Source organism: Ascaphus truei, chromosome 14 (assembly GCF_040206685.1).
Source record: "Ascaphus truei isolate aAscTru1 chromosome 14, aAscTru1.hap1, whole genome shotgun sequence".
Taxonomy (NCBI): domain Eukaryota; kingdom Metazoa; phylum Chordata; class Amphibia; order Anura; family Ascaphidae; genus Ascaphus; species Ascaphus truei.
The window spans coordinates 51,519,084-51,545,027 of NC_134496.1; the positions used below are offsets into that span (position 1 = coordinate 51,519,084).

The 25,944-nt window shown below is 51.1% G+C and overlaps 1 protein-coding gene across 1 annotated transcript in view; it reads right to left on the reverse strand.

Annotated features, from left to right (window-relative positions):
* Positions 1-906: 906 nt before the first annotated feature.
* Positions 907-25,944, reverse strand: part of LOC142466154 (solute carrier family 12 member 9-like) — a 149,410-nt gene continuing 124,372 nt past the window's right edge. The window contains 4 exon segments of the mRNA XM_075570974.1: positions 907-2,399; positions 3,238-3,384; positions 6,221-6,395; positions 12,532-12,724. Coding sequence (XP_075427089.1) covers positions 1,591-2,399; positions 3,238-3,384; positions 6,221-6,395; positions 12,532-12,724 — 1,324 coding nt within the window. The 3' untranslated portion in view covers positions 907-1,590.

The following is a 25,944-nucleotide window of genomic DNA, read 5'->3' on the forward strand; positions in this document are numbered from 1 at the left end:
AAATGAGATTGTGATTGCACAGTAAGAAGGCAGCAACCCCAGTGTAACACCTACATCATCCAAATAACACCACATATCAATCCTGCACAGAGTTATTGGGGAACCAGTCCGTCTCTAGAGCAGGGGTGCTCACCCCCCCACCCCCCAAAGGTCAGGTTTTCAGGATATCCTCGGTCCAGCACAGGTGGCTCAATCAGAGGATCAGTCAAAACTGAGCCTCTGAAGCTGTGCTGAAGCAGGGACTGATTGAGCCATTTGTACTGAAGTAGGGATATCTTGAAAACCTGACCTGTTGGTGGGGGGGGGGGGGAGAGCTTGAGAATTGGAGTTGAGAACCGATGCTCTCGGGCACAGAACCCCTTATTCAGAGCCAACTCTCTCATAACAGAACCAGGCACAGAAGGGAATATTCATCGAGAGAATCGCTGCAGCCAAGACGAACGCGCGTAGGATGAGAGTGTGTGTAACAAAAAGTATCATTGTACATCAGTACCGAAAATCACAGGGCCGACTGTATCAAAATGTCCCAATTGGAGCAAACGTGAAGCATTGAAAGTGGCGGCATTTGACTCTGCGTCACTTATGCATCAATGCATCAAGGTTTTGCGTCACGTAATCTGTTGGGGATTGGAGGGGCGGTCTCAGAGCAGCGACAGTATCATGAGATGTATCAAAGTTTGTGTTAGAAGGAGCAGAGTGGCATCAGCAGAATCCGCCGGTCTCAGGTGGCGTTAACCCCTTCTGCTCAGTGCCAAATGTACCAAGCTGAAATAACAAGTTTCATACCCTACAACAGGAGCGGCCAACTCCAGTCCTCAAAGGCCACCAACAGGTCAGGGTTTAAGGATATCCCTGCTTCAGCACAGGTGGATCAATCAGTGGCTCATCCTTTGACTGAGCCACTGATTGAGCCACCTATGCTGAAGCAGGGATATCCTTAAAACTTGATCTGGTGGTGGCCCATGAGAACTGGAGTCACTGATTGAGCCACCTGTGCTGAAGCAGGGGTATACTTAAAACCTGACCTGTTGGTGGCCCTTTAGGACTGAAGTTGGCCTCCCCCTGCGATAGGAGCAAATTGATGCATAATAAAACACTTGCTCCGTATCAATGCAGTGCGAACCCCCCGTAGTGTCCAAGTGGGAAACCCATCGATATAAAGTGCGCACAGCAAAGGGAAATAAACTCGGTGAGATACGGAGGTGGAAACACCATATCAGCAAACTGAGCGTAGCCCCAGGGAGGCCCAACCATGTACTCGCTGCACCAATATGGGATCCCTGTATCATTAGGCTGAGAGTCACTGGAACCTGAGCAAGCAAATCAATTAACTACTGCCAGTGATATCAGCGAGGAATCGGAGCGATGCTGGGAGTACCAAGCGCGATACATTGTGTCTGCATTGTAAACAGGGCAGTCTGGGTCTCTTGGCACCAGGGCTGGCTTCTGATAAAGTGCATTAAATAAGCTCTCTCTTTATTCAGGGCATTGGCAATTCCAGCTTGTGCCCCCTGACTCTCTGATCTTTATCATCCGTCTCGCGGCAAAATGCTGCACAGTTAATGTTCTCCTCCCCCACTTCCAGATGTTTCAAAGCTCAGTGCTGGTGACAGGAGTAACCCCATGGATGAGTAGCGTGGGCCCCAAGTCTCTGCTTATGGTCTCCAGGTGATGGAGGAACCTGTTGTAGATGGCGGTGTCTGCTGGTGGGCGGGGGAGGTACAGGAACCTGACAGCTGGAGGGGACATAGGATTCTGCCCCAGGATCATCTCATTGACAGCTTTCAAGTACTCGTCCGAGATCCTGATGGAGTTGTTTGGAAAGTTCAGGTAGGCTTCTTCCTCTGCCTCTGAATCCACAGATACCTTCTTGTGCCAGTGGAGAGTAACCACAGAGTCCCATGCTACCGTGTGGATGGAGGCCTTGATGCGGAGGTCCTTGAGCAGCTGCTTTAGTTTGACCTCTTGGCCCCGCAGGCCACTGCCCGTCTCCACGCAGAGAAAGAGGCGCAGCTTGGCTTTTCTCCAGGACCGCACCATGTTCAGGACGCAGGCCATCTGCAGGAGGAACAGGCTGCAGGTGTCCACATAAGCTGTGCTATCCGGCCGCAGCAGGTTGAGTGGCCAAACGTCGATGTACGTCACTTTGCCATGGGCACTGGAGACGTCGAACTCCGAGAAGTATCTGGCCAGCACCACGTTTTTGGACATCTTGATTGAATCAGAGATAATCGCAACATACTCCCAGGGGGAAAAGTTTGCTGGAGAGGACTTCCTGCTGGCGGGGGAAAAGATAAACGAGGAACCATCGCTGCCAAATTCCTGTTCATTCTTTAGCAAGTCTTCAGGAGTGGAGCGGCTGTAGAACCCCAGGACGACTGTGTTGGGCCTCATTCCACCTGTAAAACACCGGGACAGCTGCATTATAAGCCATTCTATACTCGGCGTGATCTCCTTCCTGCACTCCCACATCTACTCAAACCTAAGTGAGGACGAGTAGGAGGAACCAACCACCATGTAGTAACGATGAGAATGAGGATAATGTTGTGTCATTTCTTATCTGTTAATAAAATGCATCCATTGCAGATATTATACCAAGTTAAACATATACGAACTAGTGACCGGTAAGCGCGGCGTGATCTCCAAAACGCCTTCTACCAATTACAGAGTGCTATCCTGTCCACAGATATTCCACAAGCCTGTGGACGTCCTATAGCTGTAGTGTGAAATGCAATTCATCATGCATGTATATCAGGGGCTCAACTCCAGTCCTCAAGACACCCCCATAGGTCAGGTTTTAAGGCTATCTCAGCTTCAGCACAGGTGGCTCAATCAGTGGCTCAGTTGAAGCCTGAGCCACTGATTGAGCCACCAGTGCTGAAGCTGGGATATCCTTAAAACCTGACCTATGGGGGTGTTGAGCCGCCTGATGTACATCATACAGTGTGCAATCCTTTCAGTGTTAAGTGTCTGTAGCACATTGTAATGGTGGGATACCACGGCTCTGCACGTGGAATCGTGATGACCTTAATCCCCCTTTGTGGAGATTTCATGAAAGTTTAAGCCTGCTACATTGCAGCATGTGCAAAGCAGGCAGTATAGAGTCGGCAACCCATTGAGAGGCAGCAGTGTTATCCTTCCACCTACGAGTTCTAATCTGGTTTATCTCACAGTGACAGTCTGTGCTTGGGTGGGAATTACAACAAAGTCCCATTCATAGTGGAGGCTCCTACTCACCCAGCCCAGAGATGAAGAGAAGCTGCTGGGCCCCATGTCTGATGGAGTCTGAGAGCGTCAGGTTCACAAACGCTTTGATGTTGAGCTCATCAACTAAATGTAGCCACAGATCTGTCTGTGTTTGCAGAGGGTCGGATGGCAGCACATCTGCAGCAAGGGGAAGACGTCAGACGTTAGTAACACGAGACCTACAGACCCCAGTAACTGTGATATCATCGGGAGCCTCAGCGTTCCTACATTCCAGTAAAAGCGGAAAATAAATTGGAAAGAATACGAGTAAGATATCAGCGTAACGTTCCCGCGAGCTCGCCTCCCGTCAATTATTGTGTGTAAATAGCGCAGGTAAATGAAATGGGATTTGGTAAATACATTTATTGATTAAACAGCTCTGCCATTTCTCATCTCCACCGTGATAATCACAGGGCTGTTTATGGAAAAATAATAACCTTCTTTTCTTCCATAATGCCGCAGTGAACGTTACGATGATCGGAGACGGGAGAGAGACACAGTGTGGCTTTTGTCGAAGCTAGATCAAGGGATAGAAGAAGTAATCCTGGAGTCTGAGGGAATGAGAGGGGGGCAGTGGGTATTTTAAGAATATTTTAATTGCCAGTATTGATTTCTCTGCCTTTTGGTGCGATTTCTTCTTTACAGTCGTGCCTATGTTTTAACCCTTCTCTTTGCTTACAGGATTTTCTGCGCATCTTCCTTTCTGTGACATTTATCTCGCGCGTTCCCCCACATCCCAAGACCAAAAAAAAAGGGAACTTGAAGCACTTTGGCTTTACAAAAAAAAAAAGTCATTTATTTTTACCCAGAACAAAAACCCAAATTTCGGCTGCCAATGCCGCACTGACATCCGAAACTTCGTTTTTTGTTCTGGCTAAAAAGAAATGACCTTTATTTGTAAATCCAGAGTGCAACATTGTCATTATTCTTTGTTCTCCCACACCCTACACTCCTTTTCTTTGGTTACACCAGTTCTCCGCCTCACCCCATCACCGGGTTACAAGATTCCCCTCTCCCCACGTGCAAGTCTCCGCAGGAAACCAATACGGCTCAATGACAACATGTCGGATACAACATGTGGGGTGTTGAGGCCGTGTCCCGATCCCACAACCCTGAGGAACACATTCTATGCTGGGGATGAGCGAGATCCATTCCAGATCAGTGGGACTGTTGTTTAAATTGACCTAAAGTGAGGCCCCTACAAAAAATAGGTCTGCCCTATTAACCCTTTAAAATCAGCAGTCAGTCACAATTTCGTTTTCTCCATTTCTAAACCTAGAGGGCTTTCTGCCCTTTATTAAGAGCACACAGTATCCCCGGAGTGGGGTCTTGGGACTGCTCACCATTAAATGGCCTTTATTATCTGCGTGTTTAAAGAGCCAGCGCGGCCTAACGACGTACTGGGAGTGATTGCAAAATTAAAAGCACTTACTTTATGAAATGTGAATCTGCCTATGTAATGCTCTTTACACATGCTATCGCTTATTAACCTTAGATCTGAAAGCCTATCTTATTACTGGGTTGCTACGGCAACCTGCGAACTCAAGAGCAATTTATTGTTCTTGCATTCTTTCAGGACAAAAACGAATTCCATACAACGGCCATCTTTAATGCATCCATACAGTAAATACTAAATATCACCCCGTGAGGGTAAAGCTACCTTTTTGTTGTTGTTTAAATGGAGCGAGATGATTACTTTAAAATGCATTGGTGTGAAAGTAAAGTGGAGGTGAATCCTGTACAACTTTGAATTAATTATATTCATTAAGTTTTAGTAATCACCATTCTCTCCCTATAAAGGGCTGGTGTTCTGATTGCTTTCTAACACCTGTTAATACGAGGACGTTTGACGTGTTGCAAGGAAAACAAAAGCTAGAAAGATAATTGGTGAATCTCTACGCAATGCAGCCTCTCTGATACATCCCCTCTCATACCCGACATTGCAAAGCAAAAGACGGCGGTCTCAGCTTCATTTGATATTTAAAAACAATCTCTTCTTCTTCCTACATAATTACACCCATCTGTAACACGGCTGGTTTGCATGCTTAGAAAGTCTCTCTCCAAACTCACACGTGTGAGTTGTATGAATTGTGAACTATTACTTTACATACCTGCCCTATTACTTGTTTATATTAATGATATTTAGGGTCTATTTATCAAGGCAATTATGGAGCAAAACTGGGGCATTATCTCCCCGTGCCAATGTTTCAAAGTACTTTGCTTCAGTTTTGCCCCATCTGCACGGGCTTATAACTCGGAGTGAGTAGGAGTGACCTGGAGTAGGAGTGACTTGGAGTGAGTAGGAGTAGGACTGACGGAGTGAGTAGGACTAACTTGGAGTGAGTAGGAGTAGGACTGTCTTGGAGTGAGTAGGAGTAGAACTGACGGAGTGAGTAGGACTAACTTGGAGTGAGTAGGAGTAGGACTGACTTGGAGTAGGAGTAGAACTGACGGAGTGAGTAGGACTAACTTGGAGTGAGTAGGAGTAAGAGTGACTTGGAGTGAATAGGACTGACTTGGAGTAAGAGTGACTTGGAGTGAGGAGTGACTTGGAGTGAGTAGGACTAACTTGGAGTGAGTAGGACTGACGTGGAGTGAGTAGGACTGACTTGGAGTGAGTAGGAGGATTTAGGGGGAAATTATATTGCGCTCATATTGAGTGTGCGTCTCTGAACCATTTCTTTCCCCTTTTATTTGAACTGAAAAATCTACCCGCCTGTCTTCCCTCCTGCCCTAATAAATAGTTTCTTACATTTTACTTACACCCCAAAATGGAGCAGTGCATCAAAACACACTTTTCTCTGGGTTGATACACAGACTCCATTGTTCTCCTTGTACTTTTGTTGTTTATTCGTAATATACAATAATGGCAAATATTAAGTCATATAATTCTCACACTTTCTGGCTCGCTGCTCCGGACAGCCACACACCTTCCTCAGGATTAGTCTGAAAGGGAAGAGGGTCTCCTGCTTACCCAACTCCTCCAGCCCCACATGTCCCAGCACAAAGAGACCACTCTTCTTCAGGTCGTTGGTGAAGGTGATGAGATTTTTCTTGCTGTGCAGATTGGAGACCATCAGAAGTACCTGCGGGCGCCAGAACTTGACGTGGTCCTTTCGCACGTCGAGCATGAGGAGGTACTTTCTCACCTGGATGGAGAGGAGAGCAGCATTATACCCACCTTCAACTGCCTTCTCAGAGGACGCTCACGGGGGCCGGTGTCCGTGTCAACTCTCTCTTACTCCCGCCCCAAGTGCAGAGTAATAGTAATGAGGAGTAACTGGGAGACGGCAGAGAGAGGGTAAAAGAGAAGATAGAAGGAGTAAAGAGTGAGAGATCAAGACAGCGATAGACACACAGGAGAGAGAATAAGAGAAGAGACTGGGCGTTGACGTGACAGGGCTGTAAGGTGTTGCGCTACGTCAGGAACGTGCTTAGTAATGATGGGGCAATATCCTCTATTCAATACGCTCACCGCTGTCATTCCCTTTCTCGTTATGATTTAAGGGAGAGAGGGGAGGAGGTGGGCGAAGAGCCGGATGGAATGAGAAACAGTGAGGGCGAGACAGAGGAAACCGTGTGAGAGAGAGAATAGGAAGGTGGGATAGGGTGAAAAAATGAGGTGGGAGGGAGAGGCAGAGAACAACAAGATTAGAGAGAGGAGAAAGGAAGACAGAGAACATGGACCTTATAATTGGGTTATTGAGCCCGTCTTGTTAATTCTGTATATCAGTGAAGACGTTTCTTAACACACCTCTGCATGTGAGGCCTTTACCTTCTTGATAAGCCAACCTTGTTCCGGCATTACGTCAGCAGTGTCCCTTATTTAGTTCACAAAAGCCGGTAATAAGGTACCTGTATTACATACGTCACACTTGTTGAAAACTATTTTTCTGACATTGCCAGAAATCTTTAGTGTTTTTAGGTTCTCTGCTGCATTGCCGAATACTCCGATATCAATCACAACAAAAGGACCAAGTGTACGGCTGAAGTGAAGGCAAAACGAAGGCTATTTTAGCTGCGCTCCCCAGCGCTGGTGAGCTCAGCCACAGGGACATAATTGGCGTTTTAGTAAGTGGCAGTTTCTCTTGGAGCTGATTATAGGTGTGGGCACTTTGCTGCAGTGACGAGCTATTAAGAAAGGTTAAGCGTGAGCCTTGGAGAGGAGAGTGAGGGACAGAGCGGAGAAGGGCAGAGTTTTTAGGGTGAGATGCTGGGAGATGTCCTGTCACTGCGGGAGGGAGGTGTGGGTGTGATGGTGAGGGAACACATACAGCCCCCGTAAGCTCAGAAACCAAATCCACCACATCATATACTGTATACTGTGTCAAAAAACGTGCTACTAGGATTGTGATCTCATGTACTTTATAGAACAAAAGACAAAAAGTCCCAGTGCTACATCTAACATGACACATTATATAGTTACATACTTATCTGTATACCTACTCATAAGCAACGGTCACTTCGTTCTGTTCTTTGGCCAAAGTATTTTAAAGCTTACACCCACTTCTGTGGGACCCAACGCTGCTGCACCTGCAAAAAGCTCTCCTATCCTCTCTAATGGGGGAGAGCGGTCTGTAATAGACTGGTCATTTACCGGTGGTTAGCAAGAGCTGCCATTAAAAAGGTGGGATGAGTGAGCAGGGAGGAGGGGTCACTAACCGCCATGTTGTTTTACCAACTGAAATTAACAAACAAACACACACAGGCACACACACAGGCACAGGCACAGACAGACACACACACAGGCACACACACCGACAGACACACACAGGCACAGACACACACAGGCACAGACAGACACACACACAGGCACACACACAGACAGACACACAGACAGACACATACACACACAGGCACACACACAGAAAGACACACACAGGCACACACACACACAGGCACACACACACACACAGGCACAGACACACACACACACACACACACGCACACAGACAGACACATACACACACAGGCACACACACCGACAGACACACACACAGGCACAGACACACACAGGCACAGACAGACACACACACAGGCACACACACAGACAGACACATACACACACAGGCACACACACAGACAGACAGGCACACACACACAGGCACAGACACACACAGGCACAGACAGACACACACACACACACAAACACACACACAGGCACACAGACAGACAGACACACACACAGACACATATAGAGCCTGTACGCTTAACACCCAAATCCACCCGTCTATTGAGACCGCTCTCCCTGCATTAGAGCGGTTATGAGAGCGTTTTGCAGGGGCTTCAGAGTTAGGAGCTACAGATTGGCCGGACCGTGACATGGATACAGGCTTAAAGTACTTTGGCCAAAGAACAGAACTAAGTGACCGTTGCTTATGAGAAGATATACAGATAAGTATGTAACTATATAATGTGTCATGTTAGATGCAGCACTGCGGCTTTTGTCTCTTGCTCTGTGATGGTGAGGGGTCAGAGAGTTAGAAGGGCAAGCCAAGGTCATAAAGATGTGCTCTACCACTCGTTTTCCAAAGGGTCGGGAACAAAACGATAACTCAAAAGGGCCAGAAGTGTACAATAAGAACTAAGAAAACGATTCCTAAAGTTCACTGAGCACGAAGCCTCGGGGAGTTTGCAGGAGTTGAATGTCCCTCTCGCACCTCCTCTTAGAATGGGACAGTCCAGGTCCCTCACAGGTTCAATCTCCAAACGGAACACACAGCAAAAAAATCATATATATAGATTTTATAGCATAAAAGAGGTACAATCCAAACGTACGATTCAATTAAAAAACCTCCGCTCCACCAGACGCAACCCGGGAGCCCCGTGGGGGTTATTTGCTTCCAGGGGGCGGTCCCGCGTGAAAGTTACCCACCAATAAGATTAGACATGCGGGTATATATGCTAGTTTCTTACGTCTCTGCAATTCCCCCTGATGAAGCACTTGATGTGTGAAACGCGTAGGGATTACACCGAGACGTCTACTTCTGGTTTTATCTTCATGCCCGGTACTGGTTGAGTGTGGGTGGTTACACGGACCAGCCCTGGAAGCCATTACCAACGCCGGACTCCCGGTCCATATTCGGAGGAGCTAACGTTTTTCAATTGAATTGTAAGTTTGGATTTCACTTCTTCTATACTAGAACATGTGATATATACATACTGTACCGTAGTGTACTCTGTTCTACCACAAGTGTACAATATCTCAATTATACATATACAGTGACATGTTTCATGGGTTAAATCCGGGCGGCTGATGCCTTAAAGAAATATATCTAAGTATTTGAAACTCATTTTTGACGGATGCCTTGGAAATGTTTGTAAACAATGTTCTCGGGAGTTGTTTGAATTCCCTTATCTCCTGCTTCAAGTTTGTCTGCCTGCATGTTAAGTATTCTAACCCTCATTTAATTAACTGTCTAACAAGGAGGAAGAGTAAATAAATCTGATTAATTTATCATTGGGGTGAAGGAAACGTTGTAAATAAAAACGCTCACTCGGTGACTCCACAGTAAATAAAAACTTTCAACATTTCAAAGATGATTTAATACTAAAGCCTGTCCCAAATTTTTTTTAAATCGCATTAATCACCAAAATGTAACCTATTAAACTCTTAAGGAAAAATACAAACAGACCAGGGGTAAATGCTGGCCCTAGAAAGGGGTCGTTACAATCACCCAAACTATGCTTTCTTTTAAACAATGTAGTAACAGAGGAGGGGGAGGGAGGAGCGGGTATTGATGCCTTTTATTGGGTTTACAAGTAGTAGATATGTTCCAAGCTTTCCAACCTCTCCGGGTCCTTCATTGGGTCTGGCAGAAATACAGAAATACAATAATTTATATATAATACTGTATTTTATTTCTGTATTTCTGCCACACCCGATGAAGGACCCTGAGAGGCTGGAGAGTTCGTAACATTTCCCCCACTTGTGGGCCCAATAAAAGGCATCAATACCCGCTCCTTCCTCTTCCTCCTCTCTTACTACAGACCATAGAAGAAAGGACCCCCGTGGCCCCTCACCTTTCTTTGCCTATAAACAAAGTATCCCAGATAACACTTGGAAAGGAGTTCTGTGCGATTCTGGCTCACGTGAATGGGAACCCTGCTAAATTTACCTTTAATTCACGCTGGTCCTTCAGGCGACGGCACTTCTACGCCTGCTGCCTCTGACTTTTATTATTATTTCCCATTCTCTTATTTACAGAGCGATACAGAAGGAATGATGGGTTTTAATCCCGCTATCGGACATTCTGCGCTAGGCTTTGCATTCGCCGCGGTCCCTGAAAGGGTTATCCGGAGAATATGAAATGATGGGATTGAGTGGAAAGGGACAGTGAATGAGGTATGTAAAGGAGGCATTCTCTCCGCCAAGTGTCAAAAGCTTTGTATTAAACAGAAAGCCAGGCATGAAAAGATAAGTGAGCGGGGTAATAATATTACATTAGAATCTAATGCAGGTGATTTCAGTGCGGAGGCTGCAGCAGGCGCGGGGGGCTTCGTCAGCACAATGGGACCACGCTAAGAACATCGGATAAAAGGGGGAAATATTATTCCCGCGGGGATTCTGCTGGTAACACATTCACCAGCCGCATTCTCAGCAGCTCTGTGCTTCTCTGTACTGAATTTGCCCATTATACATAGGATACAGATGTGGCTATATGATTGTGTATGTATGGGTCATATATATATATATATATATATATATATATATATATATATATATATATATATATATATATGACCCATACATACACATATATATATATATATATATATATATATATATATATACACATATATACACATACATACATACACACATATATATATATATATATACATATACACACACACACACACACACAAAGACGTGGGAAGTATTAGAGAGAGTAAACTATACCACTTACTTACTTATACACGGACCGAAAGTTCCTCTGCTTTTTAAAACAATCAATATAAAATAACCCCTTGATTTCTATCCCTACGCATAAATACCATAAGCTTTAAAAAAAAAAATAATAATAATTATATATTAAAGCAACAAAACATGTGAAATCTTATGTATTAGTATTATCTGTAGTATTAGATAATAGTGACTGGTTAAAAAAATGATTTTTATTCAATCTCTTAATGCCATTTTAATGAGTTTTAAAGCATCCTGTGATTTCTATAGCAGGCTTTAGCCACCTCCCCAGCAGTGCAAGATCTGTGCAACACTTTCCTGTTTGTGATAATTTGTTGCCAATATTCCCAGCACTTTGAGCTGCAAACTGTAACAATAGATACTGTTACCTTAGTAATATAAGGCTAGGTCCCCGTACATGCTGCAGCGCGCTATGGTGTGCGCTGCAGGGACAAGAGTCGCCCCTTAATGGGGCCGGGCCCGCTTGCTTCAGAACTTGCGACGGAGCGCTGGCCACGCCCCCGGCGGTTCAGCCATTGAGGGCGAACCTGCTGGTGGCGTCATGGGCACACAGTCGCCACACCCCCCCCCCCCCTTCTCCCTGCAGCTCTGTACAGACCGGGGATCACAGCCTGGCAGGCGCACGTGCAGAGCCGACACCAAGGCCGTAGCCTTAGAATACATTGTAGCTGCTGAGTTACACTGACTGAAGCAGCCAATGTTAGGGTGCACCCATAGTGTGAGCGACAGCGCACACGGCGTGAACAAAATGCCGCAGCTCTATAGGGACGGCCATAGTGTGAGCGACAGCGCACACGGCGTGAACAAAATGCCGCAGCTCTATAGGGACGGCCATAGTGTGAGCGACAGCGCACACGGCGTGAACAAAATGCCGCAGCTCTATAGGGACGGCCATAGTGTGAGCGACAGCGCACACGGCGTGAACAAAATGCCGCAGCTCTATAGGGACGGCCATAGTGTGAGCGACAGCGCACACGGCGTGAACAAAATGCCGCAGCTCTGTACGGCCGTCCGTAGTGAGCGCGAGGGGCAAAATTTTGAGCTGCCAAAAAAAGAAAGTGATGTTGACGCGCGACGGCCGCGGCACGGGAGCGGTTCAGCCAATGGGGGCGAACAAGCCTCGTGATGTCACGGCCACGCCTCCCCTTCGCGCGAGTTTTGAGTCCACAGATCGCTCGGGCCACATGCGCCCGCTATATCTGAGGCCTCCGTTACACAATCAGGATTCTGGCCGATGTACAGCAGGAGCGCCAAACCATCGCCAGCGAAGGTAAGAATGCGCCATGATGCATCGTCGCGCGCGTCACATGCGTGTTAACCCATTCCGTGCTGGCCCGTGAATAAGCGCCCTGTCTCACCTGGTGGAAGATGAGAGCCTGGCTGATGTAGCCCCAGCCTGGGTTGGGCGACAGGTAGTGCAGGCAGAGGAGCAGCACCAGCATGAAGGCGATGCTAGCCGAGGCGTAGATGGGCTGGATCAGGAACATCATGACCACGCAGCCCAGAATCCCCAGCACACACGTGTACCACGTGAAGTACCGGAACGTCGGCCTGTGCAGGGAGAGAAGACATGTCGCTGGGTGGGGGAGGAGGCGCCAGCTTTCTGCTGCAGAACGTCCCGTCACATTGTGCCGCCATGTTTCTGCGCTAAAGAGTGTAACACAACCCCGTCACATTGTGCCGCCATGTTTCTGCGCTAAAGAGTGTAACACGACCCCGTCACATTATGCCGCCATGTTTCTGCGCTAAAGAGTGTAACACGACCCCGTCACATTATGCCGCCATGTTTCTGCGCTAAAGAGTGTAACACGACCCCGTCACATTATGCCGCCATGTTTCTGCGCTAAAGAGTGTAACACGACCCCGTCACATTATGCCGCCATGTTTCTGCGCTAAAGAGTGTAACACGACCCCGTCACATTATGCCGCCATGTTTCTGCGTTAAAGAGTGTAACACGACCCCGTCACATTATGCCGCCATGTTTCTGCGCTAAAGAGTGTAACACAGCCCCGTCACATTATACCGCCATGTTTCTGCGCTAAAGAGTGTAACACAACCCCGTCACATTATGCCGCCATGTTTCTGCGCTAAAGAGTGTAACACAACCCCTTCATGTGACACACAACACATTAACCGGAAGGCAGCAAAGGGGTTAGCACTGGAGAGTCTAGGTTACCCAGCTCCAGAGTGCCTCAGGGCTATACTAAAAACATTGCAACAATCTTTACATGGAACACGAATGTCTGATCCCTTCAATACGCACCTGATCACATGGAGAGATTTGAGATGCTTACAAGGTTTCACTCACAAATTAAATTGCATTAAATTGCATTAAAATGCTCACATTTGTTTTAGATTCTCTGCAAGACCCCAGAGAAATGCAGAGGTTCAGGTTACCCCTAAATCGGAGTGTGTATAGCAAGCCTACATTTGCAGTGTATGGCAGGGTTTTCCCATAGAGAAGTGTCCCAGAAACTAGAAAGGAAATGAGCTCGGCCATGAATCGGGGTGTTCCAGAATCGCACATTGGGGTTCAAAGAGCTGAAAGCAACGGAAGGGAAGCGGGAGGGAGATACCGTGTATGTGACCTCTGTTCCCCCCCCCCCAGAGACCCGAATAATATCTCCCTTTCTGAAATCTTGCTCACAAGCGAATCACTCGTCTGAGAGCGCAGCGAGCGGCGCGCATGCAATAAGTAAGAAGCCGGCACTTCACATGGAGTCTGATAATAAAACCTTGATTTGCATATTTTAGCACCAGCCGCGCTTGCAATAACCTCATGATTATATAATTAAGACTCATCTTTAAATCTGTTTTTTTTTTAAGACATTGGTATAATTTGACCCTGTTGCATATTCGCCGGCTCTGACGCACTGGAAAGAAGAACCAGTTTAGTTCAAAATGCTTCAGAAACGCTCTTTTTAATGCTGGTTTTTTTTTTTTTACACTTGCCTGTCCTGTTGATCGTGACGAAGGTTACAGTCCCACATTTATATAGTGGTATTGCTATAAAACGAAAGCGCTCACCTATAGAAAACTTTGTGTGTTTTGGCTTGTGTTTGATCATCTGAGACATGTCTAGATGATGAGAACGTGGAGATCCTCCCTTACTGATAAAAGAAATACAAACGCGGAGTAATACAATAATGCAAAGCAAAGATACTGTCGCTCATTTTGTGCTGCAGCCTCTCACCAATATTATTCATGATATTAATATTAAATGTAACCCCCCCCCCCCCCCACTTAAAGGGTTACTGGCAGGTTAGCATAGGCCGGGTCCCGCCCTGTGTTGCCATGGGGATTCGGACGTTATGGAAGAGTATTTAAGTGAAGGAGAAGATCCGTGAAGTTAGGTTCAAGGAGGAGCCTCTGGAGAGTACATACGTCATGTTTATAATGTAATAGCGTGGGATACCACGGGAAATGCGTCAGAGTGTTCTTTTTGGCTGTTACTATGCCCTAAAATAAATTTTTGCACCTAGGATATTTTGTGGTTTGCAGTTTGTGGTTTCCAATCTTCAGCAGCAGCAGCAGCAGCAGCAGCAGCAGCAGCAGCAGCAGCAGCAGCAGCAGCAGCAGCAGCAGCAGATGCACCGCCGTTTTCCCTGTACTCTCTTCAATTATAATGTAATAGCACAGACCAGCCCCCTGTTTATTATGTTGTAGATAGGGACAGTACCCTTTAAATTAGGATCCAAAAAAGAAGGAATGGGGTTCTGAATATTACAGGAAAAGAACACGGCACAGAGGGCTTCAGGAAAGAGGTCCCCCGGGGGTCGGTGGATCACCTCTAATGGTGGATAGGCACTATTATTCCTCGTCAATCTGTACGGAAGTGGCAGTTCGCAAACAGGCCAAAGGTATTGGGTCACGTAAGAAAGACCCTCCAGGATTCCCATAAGGGCCCCGAATAATCGGAGTAATACCGATGATCCCGAAGCAACAAGGGTGGGCCGGGTCCCACACTTACTCAGAGCAGCCAAGTCAATGTACCTCGGTTCAAGTATTAAGAGTGGGCACTGGTGGAAGAACAGTATTTATGCTGTTACTACATGGCCCAGCCACCTGAATCCAGCCACGGGTCACTGTAACCCATGTTCAGTAGTCAACCTTTGCACTATGATGTAACTCCCTAGGTAGGAGCCAGGCAGGGGGTTACATAAAGAAGGTTTGGTGCAGGCCCAGCCTTTGGTGTACATGTTTTTTCCTCTCGTATGTTTTGGGTTTGTGTTTTTGGGGGGATTTCACACAATAAACAAGAGTCTCTGATTTTCTCACTTGGAAAACTTGTGAATTTTTTTTTCAACTTAATTCCTAAGCTAATTTTATGTGAAACATAACCCTTGCTTTTGCATTGTCTTCTGTTTTTCTCCCCGCTGGGGCAGTGAATGGGTTAGTAACCCAAGCGGGATGTGGCATTTTGGGACTGACGGTGAGATTGTCCATCCTCTCCAATCAGCGGCTGGTAGTTAGAGGCTCCGTGTGGCTGAGATACTAAAGTCAGACTGATGGATTGCAAAAGCTTTATAAGGGCTCGTCTCCAGTGATTCTCACCTGCGTATAATCAAGGCTTCCACAGGGATATAAAGTGTTTCAGTGTGAGCATGGTCACTCCATGCTGGGGACACAGACAGAGAAAGGAACAGCTCAGCGGGGATCCCAAGGGATGAAGGATATTCCAGCAAGAAGAAAGATGTCACGGGGGAGCAGGTTCTAAGAGAGTCCCCTAATGTGTCTGGCCAAGGGTCCACATTTGACCGAACAAGTATTTGTTTATTCTGGTGCTGGTGGCTTGCAGGACAATAGGGAAATATACCAGGTTAAAAACCAGCACAAACCCAAAGGTGGAGCAAGAAATTCAAAACAAGAAATATACACCTATAATAATTCCTGTTCTTTTGCGATAACAATAATGTTCTGCTGCTTATAATGCTGAAGGGCCTGAGGGCTTACACTTTGAATCCCTTGCTAATAATTGACATGTAAATGACTGAATGGGACATCCCAGTAAGCTGGCCCCAAGGATGTTATGTGTGTAAAAGATCACGTTTCCTGCGCTCTTCATTTTGACCATACACTCCACTGCGAAGCCTTCCATTTCAGGCCCTCTGGCAGTGAACAGGTTAATTATAATGCAGGAGCAAAGCTGCATTTCCAGGTTTCAGTTTATTACTATTATATTATTATTATTATTATTGTGTGCCATCCAGTTATTCCAAATAATCACAAACTGGGCCGATAAAGCAATGAGGGAAAGTTAGCGGTTTGAATTTTTACTGCAAGCAAATCGATCTCCCGATTGAGTCCCCGTGTCCGGTTATCTGTGTCTTATCACATCATGTTTACACCCCTTCACTGAAGTGTGTCACACACCCGATGGCCACTAAAAGGGGTAGGTAGGTTAGTAAAAATAGCACATGCCATTTTGGGGCTAATTCTTTTTGTACGTTCAGCACCTCCACACCGTGCAGGGACTAGGTCCTCTACGTCTCCACCTGGGGGTGGCTGCACGCCAGCAAGGAACTCTTGGTATCACGTTTAAAAGGCAACTTATTATTGTTATTATTATTTTATTTATTCCTCCCTGGAACAATGGTACCTGGAATAATATCCTCCCACTTAATATTTTCCTCCTTCTCCCTCAGCGACAGCAATTTTCCCCTGTGTGACACCCCAGCTGGAGCCGGTGACACTGACAAGGTGACAGGCCGGGCTGCCTATTAGGGAGGTAATTGCAGAGGAGGGAAGTGGCATTGTTAGCAGTGGGGAGGAGGTCTCTCTTACAGGTGGGAGTGATGGGAAGAAAAACACACGCCAACAGAACCATTTAACCCTTCCCGACAACTGCCAATCAAGATATGTGAGCAAAACACACTCACCGAGAGGCCCAGGGAGATGTGGGAGCGTTAGGAGGCACGGAAATGTGACAGCCTGGACAGAGCACTAAGGGCGAGCGAGAGGAGAGGGAGATATTGCAAGTTATGTGAGAAGTAAAGTGGAATCAGAAGATGGTTTAATGACGGGAGAGGCACAGGGTCTTGTAGAGGATGAGACGCAGCAGCGTTAACAATAGATTGCAATAAAGGCAGCTGAGAAAGCAGAGGCCAGTTATGGGAGGGATGTACCAGTCTCGGTGGGAGAGGGTGAGGGCACACATCTCAGGTTTAGCTTTGTGTAGTGACAGAGATAATACAGGGGCATGTTTGTCCAAAGGTGTAAATGTTAGAACAGATGGAAAGAAATGGCCAGATGTGCACAAGGGACCGACATGCAGCCAGGACAGATAGCAGTGCTGTCTCTGCGATGGAGACGGGACAGATAGCAGTGCTGTCTCTGCGATGGAGACGGGACAGATAGCAGTGCTGTCTCTGCGATGGAGACGGGATAGATAGCAGCGCTGTCTCTGCGATGGAGACGGGACAGATAGCAGTGCTGTCTCTGCGATGGAGACGGGACAGATAGCAGTTCTGTCTCTGCGATGGAGACGGGACAGATAGCAGTGCTGTCTCTGCGATGGAGACGGGACAGATAGCAGCGCTGTCTCTGCGATGGAGACGGGACAGATAGCAGTGCTGTCTCTGCGATGGAGACGGGACAGATAGCAGCGCTGTCTCTGCGATGGAGACGGGACAGATAGCAGTGCTGTCTCTGCGATGGAGACGGGACAGATAGGAGTGCTGTCTCTGCGATGGAGACGGGACAGATAGCAGCGCTGTCTCTGCGATGGAGACGGGACAGATAGCAGTGCTGTCTCTGCGATGGAGACGGGACAGATAGCAGAGCTGTCTCTGCGATGGAGACGGGACAGATAGCAGTGCTGTCTCTGCGATGGAGACGGGACAGATAGCAGTGCTGTCTCTGCGATGGAGACAGGGGTGAAATGGCCTGGGTGATAAGCTCAGTGTTGGACATATTAAACCAAGAGGCAGTCACAGCACGGACTGGTATCTGCAGAGAAGCCGACACTTCCTATCAACGACATTACCCAAGTGGAGGGAGAAGAGGCGCAGAGAGAGAGCCCGGGAATTCCCTGACACACAGTGACCCAGGCGCAGAAGAGATCCACCACTGAGGCGCAGAAGAGATCCACCACTGAGGTGCAGAAGAGATCCACCACTGAGGTGCAGAAGAGAGATTCACTACTGAGGTGCAGAAGAGAGATTCACCACTGAGGCATAGAAGGGAGATCCCCCACTGAGGCGCAGAAGAGATCCACCACTGAGTTGCAGAAGAGAGATTCACTACTGAGGCACAGAAGAGAGATCCACCACTGAGGCATAGAAGGGAGATCCCCCACTGAGTTGCAGAAGAGATCCACCACTGAGGCATAGAAGGGAGAGCCCCCACTGAGGCGCAGAAGAGATCCACCACTGAGTCGCAGAAGAGAGATCCACCAATGAGGCGCAGAAGAGAGATCCACCAATGAGGCACAGAAGGGAGATCCACCACTGAGGCGCAGAAGAGATCCACCACTGAGGCACAGAAGGGAGATCCACCACTGAGGCGCAGAAGAGAGATCCACCACTGAAGCGCACAAGGGAGATCCACCACTGAGGTGCAGAAGGGAGATCCACCACTGAGGTGCAGAAGAGATCCCCCACTGAGGCGCACCAGAGAGATCCCCCACTGAGGCGCAGAAGGGAGAGCCACCACTGAGGCGCAGTAGAGAGATCCCCCACTGAGGCGCAGAAGAGAGGTCCCCCACTGAGGCGCAGAAGAGAGGTCCCCCACTGAGGTGCAGAAGAGATCCCCCACTGAGGCGCAGAAGAGATCCCCCACTGAGGTGTAGAAGAGAGGTCCCCCACTGAGGCGGTAACAGTACTTATTACCGAGGTAAAATCGGGTACCACATGTCCTTGTTCTTACTATTCTCCTTGTGACAGGGACTGCACGCCCATCTAGAAACTATGGGGTTAATAATTCCTATTACTGCCTCTGGCCCTATTTTGTACTGCACTGTGGTATATGGGGGCTCTACCCACACTAATGACGCACACATGTTGCCTGTGTGCGCTCCACGGCCCTCCTGACGGTGAGAGCACCCCCACCCCCTCATTCTCAATGTGTACCTTCCTCACTAATATCTCTTAATGATAACATCCAGCAGGCAGGGCGCAGAGCCGGTAATTACCGTTCCAATCAGCAGCCCCCTCTGTCATTAATGCACCCAGCTGGGAAAAACATACGCCGCTTACAAGTCTCCACTCTCCTCCCCTGCTCACGCCGGCCCTCCAACCAGGGGAGAGGAGAGAGGGAAGAGGGGGCAGGGGAGAGAGGGAACAGGGGGGCAGGGGAGAGAGGGGACAGGGGAGAGAGGGAACAGGGGGCAGGGGAGAGAGGGGACAGGGGAGAGAGGGAACAGGGGGCAGGGGAGAGAGGGAACAGGGGGCAGGGGAGAGAGGGAACAGGGGGGCAGGGGAGAGAGGGAACAGGAGGCAGGGGAGAGAGGGGACAGGGGAGAGAGGGAACAGGGGGCAGGGGAGAGAGGGAACATGGGGCAGGGGAGAGAGGGAACAGGGGGGCAGGGGAGAGAGGGGACAGGGGAGAGAGGGAACAGGGGGCAGGGGAGAGAGGGAACAGGGGGCAGGGGAGAGAGGGAACAGGGGGCAGGGGAGAGAGGGAACAGGAGGCAGGGGAGAGAGGGAACAGGGGGCAGGGGAGAGAGGGAACAGGGGGGCAGGCTAGAGAGGGAACAGGGGGGGCGGGGGCAGGGGAGAGGGAACAGGGGGGCAGGGGAGAGAGGGAACAGGGGGGCAGGGGAGAGAGGGAACAGGGGGGGCAGGGGAGAGAGGGAACAGGGGGGCAGGGGAGAGAGGGAACAGGGGGGCAGGGGAGAGAGGGAACAGGGGGCAGGGGAGAGAGGGAACAGGGGGGCAGGGGAGAGAGGGAACAGGGGGGCAGGGGAGAGAGGGAAAAGGCGGGCTGGGCGGCAGAGAGGCTGGGTGGGGAGCAGAGAGGTTGGGCGGGGGGCAGAGAGGTTGGGCGGGGGGCAGAGAAGCTGGGCGGGGGGCAGAGAAGCTGGGCGGGGGGCAGATAAGCTGGGCGGGGGCAGAGAGGCTGGGCGGGGGCAGAGAGGCTGGGCGGGGGCAGAGAGGCTGGGCGGGGGCAGAGAAGCTGGGCGGGGGGCAGAGAGGCTGGGCGGGGGCAGAGAAGCTGGGCGGGGGGCAGAGAGGCTGGGTGGGGGGCAGAGAGGCTGGGTGGGGGGCAGAGAGGCTGGGCGGGGGGCAAAGAAGCTGGGCGCGGGGCAGAGAGGCTGGGTGGGGGCATAGAAGCTGGGTGGGGGCAGAGAAGCTGGGCGGGGGGCAGAGAGGCTGGACGGGGGGCAGAGAGGCTGGGCAGGGGGCATATAAGCTGGGTGGGGGGCAGAGAAGCTAGGTGGGGGCAGAGAAGCTGGGCGGGGGGCAGAGAGGCTGGGCGGGGGGCAGAGAGGCTGGGTGGGGGCATAGAAGCTGGGCGGAGGGTCTTTTACAAAGGCTCAAAAGCAATTATTTTAAAAGCATGTCTGGTGTGGATGTGATCTCCCCCCATGTCTGTACCTCTGCACAACTGAACTACTTCACAAACAAACATATCATATAAAAGCCCCAGCAGGGTGCAAAACGGACAAAAAAACCTGAAATCATTTTAACAGTAAATCCCTTTTATCCAGCCCCCGCTTTCCCCTTTCATTATTTTATGTGGCATTGACATGCGATGAACAACACAGGATAACCCTCCTCCAATAATCTCCCGTAGCGAGCGCCGCGCAGAATAATACAGGGATATGGCGTCTGTAACTCACTGATCAGCTGATCAATATCACCCTATGTACCGTCTACTCTTTGGGATGTGACGTAAATAAAGTAACACCCCAAGGTAACCCAGGGCTGGGGTTGGGTTAAGGATGGAGGTCTCCAAAGCCAGCTCTGCCCCAAAGAGCTTGCAATCTATTATTTTACCCCACACCTCAACAAGTAGCTCACAGACTAGTTACTATAAAACGTTTATTATATCCTATTATTTCCCTTTCGCAGCCAGAGGGACAGGAAAAACCTTGCTCTGCGTGTTCTGAGATTGCTCTGCGTGTTCTGAGATTGCTCTGCGTGTTCTGACATGGCTCTGCGCGTTCTGAGATTGCTCTGCACGTTCTGAGATTGCTCAGCGCGTTCTGTGATTGCTCTGCGCGTTCTGAGATTGCTCTGCGCGTTCTGTGATTGCGCGTTCTGAGATTGCTCTGCGCGTTCTGAGATTGCTCTGCGCGTTCTGAGATTGCTCTGCGCGTTCTGAGATTGCTCTGCGCGTTCTGAGATTGCTCTGCGTTTTCTGAGATTGCTCTGCGTGTCGTGTTCTGTAATTGCTCTGCGCGTTGTGTTCTGTAATTGCTCTGTGCGTTCTGAGATTGCTCTGCGCGTTCTGAGATTGCTCTGCGCGTTCTGAGATTTGCACGTTCTGAGATTGCTCTGCGCGTTCTGAGATTGCTCTGCGCGTTCTGAGATTGCTCTGCGCGTTCTGAGAACGCTCTGCGCGTTCAGAGATTGCTCTGCGCGTTCTGAGATTGCTCTGCGCGTTCTGAGATTGCTCTGCACGTTCAGAGATTGCTCTGCGCGTTCTGAGATTGCTCTGCGCGTTCTGAGATTGCTCTGCGCGTTCTGAGATTGCTCTGCGCGTTCTGAGATTGCTCTGCGCGTTCTGAGATTGCTCTCCAATGAGTTGCAGACATCCCGGGCAGTGAATGGGTTAAACACCTCAGTGCCCAGTCCCAGAGCTTCTTATCTAACTCCAGATATAAGGTTTAGGTGAATCTTTTAGGGTTCTGTGAATCCAGTAAAATAACGCGTCTTGGCTCGGGCCCGTTACTTGCATCACCTTGTGGCGCCGCTAGCAAAGGGTTAAGCTCCAGCCTCAGCCAGCACTTCCTAATGCATCCAGCGAGGACCCGATCCGAAGACCCGATCCGAGGACCCGATCCGCCTGGTGCTGGGGCTTCTCTCAGCTTCTAGGAGGCAGCAGAACCATTAGGATGAGCAGCGCTGCCTTGGTAGTGGGGAGGGGGTGTGAGGGGGGGGGGGGGGGCGAGATAAACGCTGTTATTTTCTCTAATTGTTGTTTTTGCTAAAAGGTAATTAAAATCCTTTTTATTTCACACGTCAAAGACTGCAGCGGTAACAGAGACTGAGGCTCAGCCAGTCACAATGTGCTGCCCAGCGGGTGAGCCTGGCACACACACTGCCTACCCGTGCCCACCCCTACATGGTTTCTCATGCTGCCCAGCGGGGGAGCCTGGCACACATGCTGCCTGCCAGTGCCCACCCCTACATGGCTTCTCATGCTGCCCAGCGGGGGAGCCTGGCACACACGCTACCTGCCAGTGCCCACCCCTACATGGCTTCTCATGCTGCCCAGCGGGGGAGCCTGGCACACACGCTGCCTGCCAGTGCCCACCCCTACATGGCTTCTCATGCTGCCCAGCGGGGGAGCCTGGCACACACGCTGCCTGCCAGTGCCCACCCCTACATGGCTTCTCATGCTGCCCAGCGGGTGAGCCTGGCACACACACTGCCTACCCGTGCCCACCCCTACATGGCTTCTCATGCTGCCCAGCGGGTGAGCCTGGCATACACACTGCCTACCAGTGCCCACCCTTACATGGCTTCTCATGCTGCCCAGCGGGTGAGCCTGGCACACACACTGCCTACCCGTGCCCACCCCTACATGGCTTCTCATGCTGCCCAGCGGGTGAGCCTGGCATACACACTGCCTACCAGTGCCCACCCTTACATGGCTTCTCATGCTGCCCAGCGGGTGAGCCTGGCACACACACTGCCTACCCGTGCCCACCCCTACATGGCTTCTCATGCTGCCCAGCGGGTGAGCCTGGCATACACACTGCCTACCAGTGCACACTCCTACATGGCTTCTCATGCTGCCCAGCGGGTGAGCCTGGCACACACACTGCCTACCCGTGCCCACCCCTACATGGCTTCTCATGCTGCCCAGCGGGTGAGCCTGGCATACACACTGCCTACCAGTGCCCACCCCTATATGGCTTCTCATGCTACCCAGCGGGGGAGCCTGGCACACACGCTGCCTGCCAATGCCCACCCTTACATTGCTTCTCATGCAGCCCAGCGGGGGAGCCTGGCACACACGCTGCCTGCCAGTGCCCACCCTTACATTGCTTCTCATGCAGCCCAGCGGGGGAGCCTGGCACACACGCTGCCTGCCAGTGCCCACCCCTACATGGCTTCTCATGCTGCCCAGCGGGGGAGCCTGGCACACACGCTACCTGCCAGTGCCCACCCCTACATGGCTTCTCATGCTGCCCAGCGGGGGAGCCTGGCACACACGCTGCCTGCCAGTGCCCACCCCTACATGGCTTCTCATGCTGCCCAGCGGGGGAGCCTGGCACACACGCTGCCTGCCAGTGCCCACCCTTACATTGCTTCTCATGCAGCCCAGCGGGGGAGCCTGGCACACACGCTGCCTGCCAGTGCACACCCCTACATGGCTTCTCATGCTGCCCAGTGGGGGAGCCTGGCACACACGCTGCCTGCCAGTGCCCACCCCTACATGGCTTCTCATGCTGCCCAGCGGGTGAGCCTGGCACACACGCTGCCTGCCCGTGCCCACCCCTACATGGCTTCTCATGCTGCCCAGCGGGTGAGCCTGGCACACACACTGCCTACCCGTGCCCACCCCTACATGGCTTCTCATGCTGCCCAGCGGGTGAGCCTGGCACACACACTGCCTACCCGTGCCCACCCCTACATGGCTTCTCATGCTGCCCAGCGGGGGAGCCTGGCACACACGCTGCCTGCCAGTGCACACCCCTACATGGCTTCTCATGCTGCCCAGCGGGGGAGCCTGGCACACACACTGCCTACCCGTGCCCACCCCTACATGGCGTCTCATGCAGCCCAGCGGGTGAGCCTGGCACACACGCTGCCTACCCGTGCCCACCCCTACATGGCTTCTCATGCTGCTCAGCGGGTGAGCCTGGCACACACACTGCCTACCAGTGCCCACCCCTACATGGCTTCTCATGCTGCCCAGCGGGGGAGCCTGGCACACACGCTGCCTACCAGTGCCCACCCCTACATGGCTTCTCATGCTGCCCAGCAGGGGAGCCTGGCACACACGCTGCCTGCCAGTGCTCACCCCTACATGGCTTCTCATGCTGCCCAGCGGGTGAGCCTGGCACACACGCTGCCTGCCAGTGCTCACCCCTACATAGCTTCTCATGCTGCCCAGCGGGGGAGCCTGGCACACACGCTGCCTACCAGTGCCCACCCCTACATGGCTTCTCATGCTGCCCAGCGGGGGAGCCTGGCACACACGCTGCCTGCCAGTGCCCACCCCTACATGGCTTCTCATGCAGCCCAGCGGGGGAGCCTGGCACACACGCTGCCTGCCAGTGCCCACCCCTACATGGCTTCTCATGCTGCCCAGCGGGGGAGCCTGGCACACACGCTGCCTACCAGTGCCCACCCCTACATGGCTTCTCATGCTGCCCAGCGGGGGAGCCTGGCACACACGCTGCCTACCAGTGCCCACCCCTACATGGCTTCTCATGCTGCCCAGCGGGGGAGCCTGGCACACACGCTGCCTGCCAGTGCCCACCCCTACATGGCTTCTCATGCTGCCCAGCGGGTGAGCCTGGCACACACGCTGCCTGCCAGTGCCCACCCCTACATGGCTTCTCATGCTGCCCAGCGGGGGAGCCTGGCACACACGCTGCCTGCCAGTGCCCACCCCTACATGGCTTCTCATGCTGCCCAGCGGGGGAGCCTGGCATACACGCTGCCTGCCAGTGCCCACCCTTACATTGCTTCTCATGCTGCCCTAATCTGCGCTGCCCTGCCTTGTCCTGCCCTGATCTGACCTGTCTTGTCCTAATCTGCACTGACCTGCGCTGCCCTGTCCTGATCTGTGCTGACCTGTCCTGCCATTTGCTGACCTGTCCTGCACTGACCTGCGCTGCCCTGTCCTGATCTGTGCTGACCTGTCCTGCCATTTGATGACCTGTCCTGCACTGACCTGCGCTGCCCTGTCCTGATCTGCGCTGACCTGTCCTGCACGGACCTGTCCTGCCCTGTGCTGCCGTGCCCTGCGCTGACCTGTCGTGCCCTGCGCTGACCTGTCATGCCCTGACCTGTGCTGACCTGTTCTGTGCTGACCTGTCCTGTGCCGACCTGCCCTGCGCTGACCTGTCCTGTGCTGCCGTGCCCTGCGCTGACCGGTCCTGACCTTCCCTGTGCTGAACTACCCTGCCCTGTGCCAACCTGCCATGCGCTGACCTGTCCTGCCCTGCGCTGACTTGCCCTGCGCTGACCTGTCCTGCCCTGTGCTGCACTGCGCTGACCTGTGCTGCGCTGACTTGCCCTGCGCTGCGCTGACCTGTCCTGGGTATCTGACCTCTTGCGGTTTCGTACAAGTGATAAAATTAGCACCAGGTTGACCAAAGCAATCCCATGTGCTGGAGCTCTGTGATACAGCCTCACTCAGCGCCGTTCCTTACAGAGAGTAACGCTCCGGGCTCCCCATCACGGGGTCTGTATCAGGGCTGCTACACTCCCTGCTCTGTGTGCTTCCCCACTACACTCCCTGCTCTGTGTGCTTCCCCACTACACTCCCTGCTTTGTGTGCTTCCCCACTACACTCCCTGCTTTGTGTGCTTCCCCACTACACTCCCTGCTTTGTATGCTTCCCCACTACACTCCCTGCTCTGTGTGCTTCCCCACTACACTCCCTGCTCTGTGTGCTTCCCCACTACACTCCCTGCTCTGTGTGC